This window comes from Nuphar pumila, chromosome 10 (assembly GCF_984573655.1).
Source record: "Nuphar pumila chromosome 10, dmNupPumi1.hap1.1, whole genome shotgun sequence".
Lineage (NCBI taxonomy): Eukaryota > Viridiplantae > Streptophyta > Magnoliopsida > Nymphaeales > Nymphaeaceae > Nuphar > Nuphar pumila.
The window spans coordinates 92,374,786-92,393,449 of record NC_143258.1 but is presented as its reverse complement, the minus strand read 5'-3'; the positions used below and the strand labels follow the sequence as shown (position 1 = coordinate 92,393,449).

The window sequence follows — 18,664 nt, the reverse complement described above, 5'->3', positions numbered from 1 at the left end:
TCTCATGCACACATTTCCTAAACTACCCACCCTCTAGGCTCCTAATTACAAAATCGACTTCTAACATTCACATGTGTGTGTGTGCCTGCAGCATAGCTTTTACTATAGTGGAAAATAAACAAAAGGAAATTCCTGCTTATTATTATTTTTAGGGCTTATATCAGCAGAAGGGAAACTAGAATCACTTTAACCCAGTTTAGAACATGAAATTTATATGTGCAAGCATGCACACGCAAAGACGCACCCACACATGCAAAAGAGAGCATTGAGACCTTTTTTTGTTTGGAAGATACTTGGTAGTAAATAATTTTTGCTCAGTTGGGAGCTTTTCCGGTGTCTAAACAAGTACAATAAAGCTTAACAACAAATAGTGGTACTACACTGATTGCAAATGATGTACGGAAGTCAAAGAAAACATCATGATTCTGGCATGTGTGCGACAACAGGAGGCACTTAGGTAATTAAAAGAAAGGGTTGGGTTGGAAAATTTTGGAGAAGATTACTTACACCTTTACTGATGGCAGCAAGAATCATGGTTACCTGTTTTGGCCAGACTTTGTTTTCACACAATCAGTTTTCTAACAAATATATTCCTCTTCTGACATGAATACATTACAAGGGTAAATATTGTGACAACTAAAGTACTTGATAATGCATGTGCAAATACATGGGCCAGTTTAGATGTTTAAATTAGTTGACTACATTCAACCAAATTTATGAAAAACTTTTGTTTATGTCATCCAATTTGAACAAAAAGTGAAGTTGGATTAGTTCTTGGTTGGTAGTTAGATGATCTGATTTTTCATGTCAGGTTTTTTAACAGTTCGGGATTTGAAGCAGGTTAGTGTTTGTAGACTTGTAGTCATTATATATGTGGCTAATTTATCCAGTAATTGTGGTTAAAATTGCAGGATGAAGTTGATGCCAGCAAAGAGCGGCTTACAAATGCTCAACTTGAAGATTTGCTGGGAATGATAACAAATGCTGAGAAAAGTAAGCCCTTGTAGTTTTCATTTTTTCCTTTTCTTTTTTCATTCTCTTCTTGTTTCTACCATGCAACTTAAGCATATAGATTGCATTTGATTAAATATGTGCACTATTTTATTATATGCTGTTAGATGTTTTGCTTCTTAATCAAGCACGACTTCGAGCATTAGAAGATGTTGACAAGAATCTTCAGGAGAAAGAGGCATTACAGGGAGAAATTAATATGTTGGAGATGAGGTTGGCAGAAATAGATGTTCGGCTTAAAGTTGCTGCACAAGAAAAGATAAATACTGAATTGCTTGAAGATCAGATCCAGAAACTGAGAAAAGAAATTTCTGAGAGGAACCCTATGAGGGAAGATGGAGAAGACTTCATTGAAATCCAGGACACTTCCTCGAGCAATGATGGTCCTTCTACCGATCTAGTTAGCTTTTATTCTCTCAGTGAGGAACTAAAAACTCTAAAGGAAGAGACTATGTCACTGAAGTGCGATATTGAAGTACTGAAGTCAACACTTGCTACTGTCAGGGAAACCCGTGAAAGAATGCTGGCAAGGGAGAAAGAGAGATCTTCTTCAGAGGCTGCTCTAGAAGAATTGGAGTCAAAGCTTGCAGCTACTCAGGAAAATGTTACCGAACTTAAAACTTTAAAGTCTGAATGGAAAGCTCTATGTGGAAATGTAGAACATTTGCAAACGCTGCTTGAAAGCACATCTAGACAAGCTGCACAAACATCTGATATTCTGGAACAGAATCATGAGCTTTGGAAGAAAGTTGATGCATTGGAAACTTCTCTGGAAGAAGTAAAGTCATATAAATTATCATCAGAACAGTCACAACAATACAATAAGCTTTTGGAACAGCAGGTCAGGATATTAGAGGAGCGCCTTCTAAGGTCTGATCAAGAGATCCAATCACAAGTTAATCTGTATAGGGAGTCAGTAAAGGAATTCCAGAATACTCTTGAAAGAATAAAAAAGGAAAATGATAGGCGGAAACTAGAAGAGCCCGTTGATGATATGCCTTGGGAGTTTTGGAGTCATTTGTTGCTCTGTCTTGATGGCTGGTTACTCGAGAAGAAAATATCCTCCAGTGACACAAAACTATTGAGAGAAATGGCTTGGAAGAGAGATGCACGCATCCGAGATGTGTTCATGGCTTGCAAGGATAAGCAGGAGAGTGAAGCTGTAACTGCTTTTCTTAAGCTTGTATCAGCACGAACACAGTACGGTAACATCCCTATTAAAGTTTCAGCAAGTAATCACTCACATATACACACGATCACAAACGCACACATGCATGCATACATACACCGGCTTCACTTAGGCATACAATGCTTTTGCACATTCAAACTTTCAGAGTTCTTACTAAATAAGCTTTTCTCTTTTGTTGAAGTCCGAGATTACATGTTATTCACATTGCAGCTGAGATGGCACCAGTCGCAAAGGTCAGGTTATATCATTGGTTTGTCCTTTTTAGACAGCTCTAAAATATGTAGCATCTTCAAGTGGTTACGGGCTTAAGATTTTCTGCACCAATGAGTTTTTTTTTTTCTGTTTTCACCTTAATATCTAGGCTTGATCTTTTGTTAATGGAAACAAGGTTCCCCAAAGATGTTCACCAAATCAACAAAGTGGACACTCAAAGAGTTCTACCAAAGCACAAAAAAATCATACACAAGCCACAAAATAGGTTTACACTCCAAATCCACCCAAGGTGGTTAACACAACAAAATAAAAAACAATATTTTATTGATTGTAGAACAATGCAAGAAGCATACATTAGAAGGGGAGTCTGTTTATATACACAAAAAAGAACCTCTAGAGAGACGTTTGGGCCTGTCCCAATGTCTGTTTTGACTAGTCAACTTTGTATTGACTAGTCCAAAAGAAACAATAAAAAACAAAAAAATGAAAACCTAGTTATACTCTAGTTACACTGTAATATATATATATATATATATATATAATGCACATACATATATACAATGTATATATATACATTTTTAACACTCCCCCTCAAACTTACGGTCGGATAACTAAAAGTTTGTCTAATAGAAACTGAAATCTAGGAGCAACGAGAGGTTTGATGAAGAAATATGTCAATTGATTGAGGTGACATAGGGAAGATCGATAGTGCCCTATAGATTCTCCTCTCATACGTAGTGATAGTCGATCTCAATATGCTTGGTGTGTTCGGTTGCTGACAATGTAGATGAAACTTTTGTTGTCACAACACATCCTTGATACTCCTTTAATCGGGACTAACATGTCAGCCAACAATCTTCTTAGCCAAACAAATTCCATAGAAGTTGTAGCCATGATTCAGTTGAAGAAAAAAAGATCTGTTGCTTTTTATACCTAGATGAAATCAACGAGTCACCTAAAAACACACAAAAATCAGTGGTTGAGTGTCAGTTATTGTGAATACCTCCCTAGTCAGTATTAGTATAAACAATTAAATATAATGATGAAGTAGACAAGAAAAGTCCTCAAAAAATAAAAGTTTTGATATATCTAATAACACGCAAAACTGCTCTCATATGGACAGTGGTGGGAGCATGCTGAAATTGACTTACTGTGTGAACTGCTTGCGCAATGTCAGGTCTCGTAATTGAGAGATATGTCAGTGCCCCAATAAGTTGTCTTTATGGTGTTGGATTTTCAAGTGGTTCTTCATCATTAATCTTCATTTTGGCATTTACAACTTTGAGAGTGTCAACCTTCTTATCATCTGAGATACCAGTTCTGACAATAATATGTAAAACAAATTTAGATTGATTCAGCAAATAACCTCTAGAATAATAAACAACTTCTATACCAAGAAAACATTTAAAAAATCCCAAATAAGTCATTTCAAAATGTGTTTTGAGAAGTCTTTTAATGTGTTTAACTCCTTGTTTGTCACCTCCTGTATGATCATGTCGTCCACGTAAAGGAGAAAAATAGTAATACCTACATCAGAAATCTTAACAAACAAAGTTGTGTGAGTTAGACACGATTGAAATCCAACATAAAGTATAACTTGATTAAACCTATCATACCTTTGTTTAAGGCCGTACAAGGCCTTATCTAAATTAAGAGCCTTTACTTTAGGAATAATTATACCAGGCGGTGCCTTTATATAGACTTCCTCAACCAAATTTTTATTGAGAAACACATTCTTAACATCCATTTGATATATAAGTCATTTCTTCATAGAGGCAAGGGCTACTATGGTTCTAATTGTGGTTATCTTAGAAACTGGGGCAAAGGTTTCCTCATAATCCATTTCATACTCTTAGGAGTATCCCTTGACAACTAACCTAGCTTTGTACTTTTCAAGAATTTCATCACTCTTGGTTTTTATCTTATATACCCATCGACAACTTATGGGTTTCTTTTCTAGGGAATATCCTGGACAATCCAAGTATTCGCCTTTTCTAAAACATCTAATTCCGCCCTCATGGCTTCTACACATCCGGGATGTTCCTTTGCCTCAGCATAGTTTGAGGATTCTATATAGGAGTGTATCAACACAATATAAGCTTGATACGTAGGTGAAAAAGATTCATAGGACACAATTTTTTTAAGGGGTTTTGATACTCTAGATGACCTTCTAGTTTGTATTTTTACATGGTTTTCATTATTAGTATATTTTTCAAGGGCACATGGATGTTTAAGACTATTACGCCTAGAATATTGGATATAGTTTTGATCTCGAGATTGTTCTTTACTTATCTCATTATCATGGGATTCTTCTTCACTCACCATATCATTTCTGATTTCCTGATCCTCATCAAGATTGGCATCATAATCACCAAACTTTGAAATTAGATCCAACATGAAAGAATACTTAGTTATTTCCTTAGGATTTTCAAATTCAATTTTTTTTCTTTTTCTAAGAAAGACATTTCTTGAAACATATAATTTTTTATTTTTAAAATCAAAGCATCTATAGGCTTTTGGGTTATTTGCATATCCTCAAAAGACAGAGAATAGCATGAGGAGAAAGTTCATCATTTTTACCAGTGAAAACAAAACATTTGCACCAAAAAACTCTTAATCTAGAATAATTAGGAGTAAGTTAATTTTTTTTAACTAATGATATATTTTTCAAGGTGATAGATGACATTCTGTTAATAAGATAAATTGCAGTCAACGTGGCTTCGGCCCAATATTCTTTAAGTACTTGATTTGAAATGAACAAAGTTCTTGTGGTTTCTATGATATGCTTATATTTTCTTTCGTCCACTTCATTTTGTTGTGGAGTGTAGGAACAAGATTTTTTATGTGTAATACCATTTGATTCTAACTTATCTTTAAAATCTTTTGATAAAAATTCTTTTTCTGAATCAGTGCGAAAGATAGAGACATCCTTTTGAAATTTATTTTTGACCAAATTGTGAAATATTTAAAAATATGAAAAAACTTCAGATGTGTGTTTAAGAAAATAAATTCACTTGTGTCTAGTAAAATCATTAACAAAGATTACATAATATACAAACCCACCCTTAGATATAACAATTGTTGGGCCCCAAACATCGGAATGCACTAACTCAAACAATCATGTAGGGACAAAAGTTCTTTCTTGGAATGACAATCTTTTCATTTTGCCAAGAATACAATTTTCACATATAAAAATTTCAAGATTACAAAAATTTTCTATATTTAGAAAGTGCTGGATTTTAAATACATTAGGACCAAGTCTTTTATGCCATAAATCTAAATCCAGTTTTTGAACATTATAACAAAAAGTATTTTTGAATATTTTCAAAAAATTCTAGTATAAACTTTCTTCTCTATGGCCTTCCCCTATCAGCTTCTCTGGCTGGTGATCTTGCACTCGATAACCAATAGAAGAGAAAAAAACATTATACCCATGGTCAAATAATTGAGAGACTGATAAAAGATTTAGGTTTAACATGAGAATATATCTAATTTTTTGAATAAAAAACCTTTTTGAAATATTTTTGAAATTTCCTATTCTCTTTATCTCAAGAGATGTCTCATCAACAGTAAAAACATTTGACCCACTTGAGTTACGACATTCGGATAAAATATCACTATTTGGTGTCATATGAAATGAGGTACCTAAGTGTGAAGAATCCTTGCAAACAATCAAGTTTTCAAATAACTTGATACTTCAAATACTCAATACACAAAATAAATGCACATTGTTTATAAGCTTTACACCACAAAAGAAGTGCAATAAATGCACAGTGTTTATAAGCTTTACACCAAAGAAAGTGCAATAAATGCACATTGTTTATAAGCTTAAGGAGACAACTCCTTACTCTAATACATACATACAATGGGCTCACATAGCCCTTATTTATAAGCAAACTTAAGAGACGTTGGGCTATTTCCAACAGCTCTTATTAGAGACGTTGGGAATCAGCCCAACGTCTATATTTTTAAAACCGTGTACACACTCAATGGCTGACTGTTGTACACTGTACATAGTCAACCACTGACTGTGTACAAAAACATTATATAAAAAAACAAAAATAAGAAATGAAAAAAATTACAAAAATAAAAAAATAAAAAGGAGGAATTACAATCACATTAAAAAACATGAATATGCGTAAAATGTAGAAATGACTAAAATACCCCTACAACCAATACAATAAAGAAATATATATTTTATATATACAAGTAGATGAATATATATACATATATGAAATATATATATGTATATGTATCTTCTTTTATATATATAAAATATATATAGAAAATACATTGTCTTATAAATTACAATTTAACACCCCCCCTCAAACTTAGGGCAAGATGACCGAAAGTTTGCAAAGGAGGAAATTGAACCGCGGAGCACACAAAGCTTTAGTAAAGAAATTTGCCAACTGATATTCTGAAGTTACATATGAAAGATCTATAACTCTTTTCAGATACGCTTCCCGCACATAGTGACAACCCATCTCAATGTGTTTAGTCCGCTCATGAAAAGTATGATTTTTGACAATGTATATTGTACTCTTGTTATCACAGCATAGCTTGGTGTGCCCTTCTATTGAGATCCCCATGTCTTCTAATAGCTGATGAATCCATACAATTTCCATGGTAGTAGTCGCCATAGCACGATATTCAGCTTTTGTTGAGGATATAGACACTTTTTGTTGCTTCTTACATCTCCATGAAATCAGCAAGTCTCCTAAAAACACACAAAAACCAGTGGTGGAGTGACGGTTATTTGGGTCGCCTTCCCAGTCAGAGTCAGTATAAACAATTAATTTTAATTCAAAAGAAGAGGATAAGAATACTCCCTTGTTTAGTGTGCCTTTTATGTATCTCACAATCCGCAAGATGACACTCATGTGAACTGATGTTGGTGCATGTTGGAACTGACTTGCAGTATGAACTGCATGAGAGATATCTGGTCTAGTAATACTCAGATACATCAAAGATCCCACAAGCTGTCTGTAGGGGGTGAGATCGGAGAGAGGAATACCATTATCAATCTTCATTTTGGCTCCTACTATAGCAGGGGTTTCACAAACCTTATCATCTGTAATACCTGACCGGTCAATAATCTCAGAGGCAAGCTTAGTTTGAGATAAAAAATACCCTCTATGAGAGTAAACTACTTCAATACCTAAAAAATAAGTTAGAAATCCCAAATCAAACATTTCAAACCTATCCTTCAAAATTGATTTTATGTTTTTAACCCCTTTAGATACACTTCCGGTTATAAGCATATCATTCACATATAAGAGCAGAATGACAATCTCTGCATTGGTTTTTCTAACAAATAAGGCAGTGTCAGTGAAACAGGAAGAAAAACCATTTTCTAACATTACGAAGTTAAATCTATCATACCAAGCCTTAGGGGCTTGTTTTAAACCATAAAGTGCTTTTCGAAGACGAAGCACTTTCTCTTTGGGAGTCTCCATTCTTGGTGGAGCATTCATATATACCTCTTCATTCATATCACCATTTAAGAATGCGTTTTTAACATTCATTTGATAGATGTTCCATTTGTTGATTGAGGCAACGATAATAAGACATCAGACAGTGACCATTCGGGCCACAGGGGCAAAAGTTTCTTCATAGTTAATCCCGTATTCTTGACTATATTTCTTTGCAACTAATCGAGCCTTATATCTCTCAAGAGATCCATCGCTCTCAGTTTTTACCTTAAATACCCATCTACACCCTATTGCTTTCTTACCCTTAGGAAGATCTTGGAACTCCCAAGTCTTTGCCCTGTTGAGAGCTGAAAGCTCACATTCCATTGCTTTCAGCCATTCATCATTCATTTTGGCTTCTTCGAAGTTTTTGGGTTCTATATAGGAATGAATGACGCTAAGGCAGACTCTATGTTTAGGAGTAAACGAATCATATGAAATAAACCTAGAAGGCATCTTTTTACTTCTCTCAGTTCTTCGTAGGTTTTCATCATTTGTTGAATTGGACCCACTAGGTTCACTGAATTTTTCAATTGCACTCCTAAAACTGTTTTTATCTCTATGGGTATATGTTATAGGATCTCTGAATGCTCCTTCACTTCTATGTTGGGAGATCAGTGGATGGGAAGAGCCATCTTCTTTATCATTGACGTTATTATGAATGAAATCGTCATCACTATCATCATCATATGCTAACATTTCAAATAAAAAGGAGTAATCCATATTTTCTTCAAAGGGTTCACTCCTTTCAAAACCATTAACATTTTTCAGAAAACTCACATTTCTGGAAACATATAGCTTGTCATTCTCAATATCGTAACAACGAAACCCTTTTTGGGTTTTAGAATATCCAAGAAAAGCACAGGCAATGGCTTTTGGTGAAAGCTTGTCATTCTTGTCAGTAAGAACGAAACATTTGCAACCAAAAATTCTCAACCGACTATAGTCGGGTTCTTTGGTATACAATTTTTTAAAAGGTGAGATATTGTTCAAGTTTTTAGAAGGTAGCCGATTTATCAGATAGACAAATGCTAAAGCCGCTTCAGCCCAAAAACCTTTTGGGATGTTTTGAGAAACAAGTAATGTTCGAGTTGTCTCTATTATATGTCTATGCTTCCTTTCGGCTAATCCATTTTGTTGAGGGGTTTTGGGACAAGATCTTTGGTGAAGAATACCATGACTTTCAAGATAATTTTTGAATTCACTTGAAAGGTATTCTCCACCAGAGTCCGTTCTAAAAATTTTTAGATTCTCATTAATTTGATTTTTAATCAGCATATGATAGGTTTTAAAAACTGAGAAAACTTCATATTTGTGTTTAAGAAAATAAATCCAACAATATCTCGTGTAGTCATCAACAAAAATGACATAATATGCAAAGCCTCCTTTTGATAGGACGGGTGCCGATCCCCATACATCCGAATGGATAATTTCAAAAGGTCTTGTTGTAAACATAGATCTTTCACAAAAAGGCAGTTTTTTTATTTTCCCAAGAATACAATCATTACAAGTTAAATGACTTTTACATAGACTTTTAACAAAAGGTAAATGAGAATTTTTTGGAATATTTGGATGTCCAAGTCTCTTGTGCCACACATTAATATCCTTTTGTTGGACAACATTACAAAACAGGTTCTTTGGAATTTGAAGGGAATCGACATAGTATAGATCGCTCTTCCTAGAGCCTTCCCCAATCAATCTCCCGGACCGACGATCCTGTATCCAACATTTGTTAGATGAGAACTTTATATCACACCCATGATCCGAGAGTTGAGAAACAGAAAGCAAATTTAAGTTTAATTTGGGTATAAATCTAATTTTTGGAATAAAGAACCCTTGTTTTTCAAAATTTCCTATTCCTTTTACTTCAGAAGATGTTCCATCCGCAGTTGAAACAAAAGATGGAGAGGGATTTTTTGAGTATTCGGAAAAAGAAGTAAAACTTGGGGTCATGTGAAAAGAAACACTCGAATTTAAAAGCCAAGAGGTCTTACCGGGAGGAGAAGAGGTTGACATGGTGGCTCCGGAAATAGCCCCTTTTAAAAGAGGTTGAAGTGCATCCACGATTTGTTGCAATGAAAGAGCTCCATTTGAAGATGACGAGCACTCTTCCTTTTGAGGTTGGGATGTAGTAGCCATGACAAGTAACTTTTTCAACTTTGGGCAAATAGGCTTGATATGCCCCAGTTCCTTACAAAAATGACATAAAAGCTTGCTATAATCCTTCTTCCCTCCTTGACCACTTGAGTTTTGATTCTTGAAGTGAGGAGGCTTGTAGGTCCTTAAGTTGCTCCCCGGTCTTGAGACGACATTAACTCCTTCATTTTCTTCATTATAGAAAGGTGTAGCTAAAACACTTGGGTTGTTCTTGCTTATACCCATACGAGTCTCCTCCCCACTTAGTTTAGTAATTACATCTTCAAGAGAGGGGGAAGTGAAGGCGGATAAAAGAGAAGATCGGATTTGTTCGAATTCAGGCCTAAGCCCATTCAAAAAATTAAAAAATTTATCTTCTTCCAATTGTTTATGACGAAGCTCTATGGCTTCTCCACTCCACTTGGGTTCGAGCATAGCAATCTCATCCCAAATAGAAGAGAGTTCGGCAAAATACTCTCTTATAGTCATCTCTCCTTGACGAAGAGTTAGAGAGAGCTCTCTTTTGAAGGTAATATTTATGAGACAGGTCCCTAGAGGTGTACATCTTCTCATGGTACTCCTACGCTTGAGAAGCCTTCTTAAACTTGATAATATTGGCGTTAATTCTTGTTTCTACGGATGAGAAAATCCATGAGAGGATTTTAAAATTCCTCATCTCCCATTCCTCATGCTTTTTGGTGTAGTCTTCAAGAGCCTTGACTCTTTCTTCGCCTTCAAGGATTTTTATTTCTCCTTTCTCCATCAAGGTTATCTTTGGCTCTGGTTCGGGAATCGAGCCTTGAACATAACCCCAAAGCCCTTTTCCTTTAATATGAGCCTCCATGTTTCCGGCCCAGACGTGATAGTTGGACCCATTGAGTTTGAAGCCGAGAGAAAAATGAGAGTCATTTTCACCCATTAGAGAGGAGAGATGATGAAAAAGAATACATACCACAAAGGATTTTTAGACCTTTCTTGATAGAAGAGTCTTCTAAAATATTGGATGAACAAGCGAATCCACTTCAATCACCAAAAAAATTGAGGGCACGCTTTTCGAGGCACCCAAAAAAGTGAGAATCCACACGATCCTTTTTTTTTCTCCAACCTTGCTTTGATACTATGTGAAGAATCCTTGCAAACAATCAAGTTTTCAAATAACTTGATACTTCAAATACTCAATACACAAAATAAATGCAGAGTGTTTATAAGCTTTATACCACAAAAGAAGTGCAATAAATGCACAATGTTTATAAGCTTTACACCAAAGAAAGTGCAATAAATGCACAATGTTTATAAGCTTAAGGAGACAACTCCTTACTCTAATACATACATACAATGGGCTCACATAGCCCTTATTTATAAGCAAACTTAAGAGACGTTGGGCTATTCCCAACGTCTCTTATTAGAGACGTTGGGAATCAGCCCAACGTCTATATTTTTAAAACCGTGTACACAGTCAATGGATGACTGTTGTACACTGTACACAGTCAGCCACTGACTGTGTACAAAAACATTATATAAAAAAAACAAAAATAAGTAATGAAAAAATTACAAAAAAATAAAAATAAAAAGGAGGAATTACAATCATATTAAAAAACATGAATATGCGTAAAATGTAGAAATGAATAAAATACCCCTACAGCCAATACAATAAAGAAATATATATTTTATATATACAAGTAGATGAATATATATACATATATGAAATATATATATGTATATGTATCTTCTTTTATATATATAAAATATATATAGAAAATACATTGTCTTATAAATTACAATTTAACACTAAGTAAAAAAGCCAAAAAGATTTACTGGGATCAGAGATGCCAACAGAAGAGACCACGACTCCGGTTGCTGAAGTTCTTTTGAGCAGAGGTTGGAGAGCTTCTACAAGTTGAGTAAAAGACATGCTCTCAATGGTTGATTATTGTGTAGTTTTGAGCTCACTTGAGTTTTGTGTAACCGAGGCTACCTTCTCATAGGGTCTCTTTAATTTAAGACAATATGTCTTGACGTGTCCCGATTCATGGCAATAATAGCAAATAATTTTTTTCTTCTCAAATTCATTACCTTATTTTCATAGTGATCATTGTTGGGTCACCATAATGTGGTTGTTTATAAGCATGGACATGTTTTTTCGGCTAGGACCCGGCTAGGACCGAGTCATCATCATCTTTAGATGTCTTCTATTTTAGTCTATTTTCCTCCATACTTAACTCTTCAATGGTATCTTCTAGAGTTGTCAGTCGGGGAAGCAGGAGCGGGCGAAAAGCGGAAGCGAGACACTTCCAAAAGTTTAGGAAGCGAGAAGCGTGGGACGACTTAGAAGCAAACCAAGAATCATCTCAGAAGCGACCTAGAAAGCGAACCAGAAACGACCTAGGAAGAGAGGGAGTTGTAATGAAATGGTGGTCTTCAACAAATGCACAGATAACTCACAAACAAGTGTCTATTGGAGACACTACAAGCATGACCCTTGAAAGGGTATAAAGGGAAGAACACTTGAAAAATAAATAATACTTTATTCATGAACAAAATGCTTAAGAAGCATGGTTATTTACATTGAAGGGGTTCACCCCTATATATACAAAAAAGTGGGAGAGAGAGGAGAGCTTATTTTGAGCTCTCCAAAAAGAGACGTTGGATTCCAACGTCTCTTAATATAGCTGTTGGACTACAGTCCAACAACATTTATTATCATAGCTGTTGGACTATAGTCCAACAACATTTATTATAGCTGTTGGACTACAGTCCAACAGCTATTTGCACAGTCAAGTTCTAACAGGAACTTAACTGGATCAAATATCTAGTTTCTATTGAACTAGATGCTAAAAAAGAAAATAAAGAAAAATAGAAAAAGAAAATAATAAAAGGAAATATAATAATATTAAATAATATATATATATATATATATATATATATATATATATATATATATTACAGTTTACATTTTAACACTCCCCCTCAAACTTACGGTACAATGAGCGAAAGTTTGTCTAAGAGGAAGTGAAATCTGGGAGCAGCGAGAGGCTTGGTGAAGAAGTCTGCTAATTGATATTCTGATGTAACATATGGCAGATCAATGGTTCCATGTAAGTATTCCTCTCTGACATAGTGACAGTCCATCTCAATGTGTTTAGTGCGCTCATGAAATGTCCGGTTGCTTGCAATGTAGATCGCACTTTTGTTGTCACAGCACATCTTTGAAGCTTGCGTTGCTTTAGCTCCCATATCCGCTAGCAATCGTCTGAGCCAAACAACCTCCATAGTGGTGGTTGCCATGGCTCTGTATTCAGCTTCAGTGGAGGAAAGAGAGACTTTCTGCTGCTTCTTGCACCTCCACGAAATTAAGGTTTCACCTAGGAACACACAAAAACCAGTAGTTGAGTGTTTATTATTGGGATCACCTCCCCAGTCAGCATCAGTATATGCAATTAAATTTAATGAAGATGAAGCAGACAAGAAGAGTCCTCGTGAAAGAGAGGATTTTAAGTATCTAATAATACGCAAAATCGCTCCCATGTGCACGGAGGTGGGAGCATGCTATAACTGACTGACTGTATGAACCACATGAGTTATATCTGGCCTAGTAATGGAAAGATAAGAAAGAGCTCCAACAAGCTGTCTATAAGGAGTAGGATCATCAAAAAGTTCTCCATCATCAATTTTCATTTTAACATTGACAACTTCTGGAGTGTCTACTTTCTTATCATCTGTATTTCCAGACCTGGAAACGATATCAAGAGCAAATTTAGATTGAGATATCAAATACCCTCGAGGGGAATAAACAACTTCAATGCCTAAAAAATATCTTAATAAACCTAAGTCAGTCATTTCAAAGTGAGTTTTAAGAAGAGATTTGATATTTGCAACTCTCTGTTTATCGCCTCCGGTGATGATCATATCGTCCACATAGAGAAGAAGAATAATGATGCCTGCATCAGATTTCTTAACAAACAAAGCAGTGTCAGTTAAATAAGGTTGAAAACCAATATCAAACATAACATGACTAAATCGGTCATACCAGGCTTTTGGAGCCTGTTTAAGACCATAAAGAGCTTTTTCTAGACGAAGAGCTTTACCCTTAGGGATACTAATACCAGGTGGGGCTTCCATGTATACTTCTTCAACGAGATTCCCATTCAGGAAAGCATTTTTGACATCTAATTGAAAGATAGGCCATGTTCTAATGGAGGCCAAGGCTATTAAAGTTCTAACAGTGGTCATACGGGCCACAAGAGCAAATGTTTCTTCATAATCGATGCCATACTCTTGGGCATATCCTTTTGCTACTAAACGAGCCTTATATCTTTCCAGGGTCCCATCACTTTTGGTTTTGACTTTGTATACCCACCTACAACCTATAGGTTTCTTACCCGGAGGAATATCTTGTATCGTCCAAGTATTGGCCTTTTCTAGTGCATCCAATTCTATTTTCATGGCTTCTATCCATTCTATATGATTTTTTGCTTGAGAATAGGATGATGGTTCAACATATGATTGTATTAATGTAATGGCGGCCCTATACGTGGGTGAAAAAGATTCATAAGACACAAATTTTTCTGGAGGTTTAGAGATTCTAGACGTTCTTCTAGGTGAGACTTCAGAGTATTTTTGTAATGCACATGGAAGATTTTGCTCTCTACATCTTGAATATTGTAGACTAACATCCCTATGGATTTGCTCTTCATTATCATCATTTTCAACAACAATAGGACTTTGATCATTGTCAAGGTCACATCCAACATCACATTCATTGGATTTTGAAGTTGGATCAATTAAAAACGAGTATTCAGTGACATCCTTGGATTTTTCAAATTCAAAGAAGCTTTCTTTTTCCAAAAAAGATACATTTCTTGACACATATAATTTGTCATTTTGAAAATCGAAACACCTGTAGCCTTTTTGATTATCAGCATATCCTAAAAAGGCACATGGGATTACACGAGGAGAGAGTTTGTCATTTCTGTTGGTGAAAACAAAACATTTGCATCCAAAGACTCTTAATCTAGAATAATCTGGAGTTAAATTAACAAGCTTTTCTATTGGAGTTGTATTCTTTAATGAGGAAGATGGCATCCTATTAATGAGGTAGGTGGCAGTTAGGACTGCTTCAGCCCAAAAACTTTTTGGAACTTGATTTGCAATTAGCAATGTCCTAGTAGTTTCCATAATGTGCCGATGTTTGCGTTCGGCTAGGCCATTCTGTTGTGGAGTGTGTGGACATGATCTTTGATGTGTAATACCATGTAAATTGAGATAGTCTTTGAATTCGTTGGACATAAATTCTCCCCCTGAATCAGTGCGAAAAACAGAAATATCATTTTGAAACTTATTTTTAACCATTTTATGAAATATTTGGAAGTTAGCAAAGACATCAGATTTATGTTTAAGAAAATAAATCCAAGTATGTCTAGAAAAGTCATCAACAAAAATGACATAATATGTATAACCACCTTTGGAAATAACTGGTGCGGGGCCCCAAACATCCGAATGTATTAACTCAAGTGGTCGTGAGGAAACAAAAGTTCTACTAAGAAATGGTAACCTTTTCATTTTGCCAAGAATGCAGTCTTTACAAGAAAAATTTTCAGAATTACAAAATTTTTCCAAACTTGGAAAATATTGAATTTTAGACATATGAGGATGGCCAAGCCTTTTGTGCCATAAATCCAATTCTAATTTCTGAATATTATAACAAAATGCATTCTTGGGTAATTCCAAAAAGTCCATGTAATAAAGTCCTCCTTCTCTATGGCCTTCCCCAATCAGCTTCCCTGACTGGCGATCCTGTACCCAACAACCATGAGAAGAGAAGGAGATATTACATCCATAATCAGATATTTGCGAGACAGATAAGAGATTCAAATTAAGTTTAGGGATATATCTAACTTCTGGGATAAATTTTTTTTTGGATTTTTGAAGATTTTCAAAACATCCTATTCCTTTTACTTCGAGAGATGTGCCATCGGCTGTAAAAACCTTTGACACACTTGAGTTATTTTTAAGACATTCGGATAGACTATTAACATTTGGGGTCATATGAAAAGAAGCACCAGAATCTAAAAGCCAAGGAAAGTTACCTGGACCAGAGAAAGATGCAACTGCCGCTCCAGTTGAGGCTTCGGTTGAGGAGGATACCCCTTTGAGAAGAGGTTGAAGGATTTCCATCAGTTGAGCCATAGACACAGGTGCATCTTGATCTTTTGACTCAGATTCAACAGATGCAACTCTTTTTTCTTCTCTTCTTTTTAACTTTGGACATTAAGGCCTATAGTGCCCCGGTTCATGACAATGATGACAAATAACTTTTCTTTTATCAAAGTTGCCGTTTTGCCTTCCAAAATGAGGCGGCTTGTAAGTACGAGTATGATTCCCCGGTCTAGATACAACTAAAACAGAGTCATCATCAACTTTTGGAGTACTTTTTCTAAGTCTATTTTCCTCCATAGTGAGCTCTTCTATAGTATCAACAATAGAAGGAATTTTCCACGATGTAAAAGGGCCGATTTGGTGGATTCAAACTCCGGCCTTAGACCATTCACAAATTGATAGAAATGTTCCATATCGAGTTGCTTTTGGCGAAGCTCGATGTCTTCGGCACAATGCCATTTGGGCTCAAGAAGAGCCAACTCTTCCCAAAGTTCGGACAACTCATTATAATATTCTCGAATAGTTTTATCTTTTTGAGTCATTGTCCGAACTTTATCTTGTAAATTGCATACATGTGCAATATCTTTAAGGGAATACATGTTTTTGAGGTATTCCCAAGCCTTATCGGCATGCTCAAACTTAGCTAGACTAGAACATTTTTTAATGTCTATGCTATTGATGAGCCATGACATAATTTTTGCATGCCCTATCCTCCATTCTTTCCATTTCTTTTCATAAGTGGCTAACGCCTTACTCTTCTCTTCTTCCGTTAGAGGAACCTCTTTATCACTCTCTTTCTTGGTAAGAGATAGTTTAGGTTCCAAATCGGAACCATCCACTATACCCCATAAACCTTTTCCCCAAATGTGGTGCTTCATAATCGAAGCCCACATTACATAGTTAGTATCATTTAGCTTCATAGGAATGATGGTGATCTTATAATTGTCATCCATCTTTTACAAGGGTAAGAGAGGAATAAATAGGAGGAGAGAGAGAGAAAAATAAAAAGAAAAGAAAAAGAGTAGACAAAGGAATAAGAGAGGATACAAAACAAAAATTTTTTGTAGCACAAGTTCGCCTTTCTTCAAACAAATTTTCTTGAGCCAAGAACAAGGTGATGAAACACCTTTTGTAAATGTGGCACAGAAATCGAGGCGAAAGCACTTCAAGATCTAAGGATTTCGTAGCTCTGATACCATGTAATGAAATGGTGGTCTTCAACAAATGCACAAATAACTCACAAACAAGTGTCTATTGGAGACACTACAAGCATGACCCTTGAAAGGGTATAAAGGGAAGAACACTTGAAAAATAAATTATACTTTATTCATGAACAAAATGCTTAAGAAGCATGGTTATTTACATTGAAGGGGTTCACCCCTATATATACAAAAAAGTGGGAGAGAGAGGAGAGCTCATTTTGAGCTCTCCAAAAAGAGACGTTGGATTCCAACGTCTCTTAATATAGCTGTTGGACTACAGTCCAACAACATTTATTATCATAGCTGTTGGACTATAGTCCAACAACATTTATTATAGCTGTTGGACTACAGTCCAACAGCTATTTGCACAGTCAAGTTCCAACAGGAACTTAACTGGATCAAATATCTAGTTTCTATTGAACTAGATGCTAAAAAAGAAAATAAAGAAAAATAGAAAAAGAAAATAATAAAAGAAAATATAATAATATTAAATAATATATATATATATATATTACAATTTACATTTTAACAGAAGTGAGGGGGAAGCGAAAAAAAGAAAGAAGAAAGAAAGATGAAAATGAAAACGTAAAAAAAATGAAAAAATAAGTTAATTTTTTGTGGTGCTTCCCAGCACGTTTCGGAAGCGCCACATTTCATGCTTTCAAAACGCACTTCGGGGAAGCATGCTTCCCCATGCCCTATAGCGCTTTTAGTAACCCTGATATCTTCAATAGAGGGGACTTTCCTTCTACGAAGAAGAGTCGATTTAGTAGACTCAAAATTTGGTCTTAGACCGTTGATGAATTGATAGAAATGTTCCGCATCAATTTGTCTTTGGCAGAGTTCTATGTCTTCAGGACAATGCCTTCTAGGCTCAAGAAGAGCCAACTCGTTCCAAAGATCGGACAACTCACTAAAGTATTCTCTAATATTTTTTTTCTCCTTAAGTCATAGTACGTACTTTGTCTTGCAAATTGCATGTGTGCAATATCCTTAAGAGAATACATTATATTAAGATAGTCCCATGCTTTATTTGCATGTTCAAATTTAGCTAGACTTGAGCACTTTTTGATGTCAACACTACTAATAAGTCAAGATATAATTTTGGCGTGCCTCATTCTCCATTCTTTCCATTTTTTTTCATAAGTGACCATAACAGTGGTCATTTCCACGTCCGTAAGAGGTACTTCTTTTTCTCCTTCGATCTTAAATTTTTTTCATAAATTTAAGCCCATGTTATACACTTGATGGGTTTTATGGTGACATTACCATTGTCATCCATG

General features: G+C 35.4%; 1 protein-coding gene across 1 annotated transcript in view; it reads left to right on the top strand.

The window, feature by feature from the left end:
* Window positions 1-18,664, top strand: part of LOC149827365 (putative starch synthase 4, chloroplastic/amyloplastic) — a 49,463-nt gene that overhangs the window by 8,996 nt on the left and 21,803 nt on the right. The window contains exons 3-5 of the mRNA XM_090019312.1: window positions 912-993; window positions 1,119-2,211; window positions 2,382-2,433. Of these exons, the coding sequence (XP_089875438.1) occupies window positions 912-993; window positions 1,119-2,211; window positions 2,382-2,433 (1,227 nt within the window). The remainder of the gene's footprint in view (window positions 1-911; window positions 994-1,118; window positions 2,212-2,381; window positions 2,434-18,664) is intronic.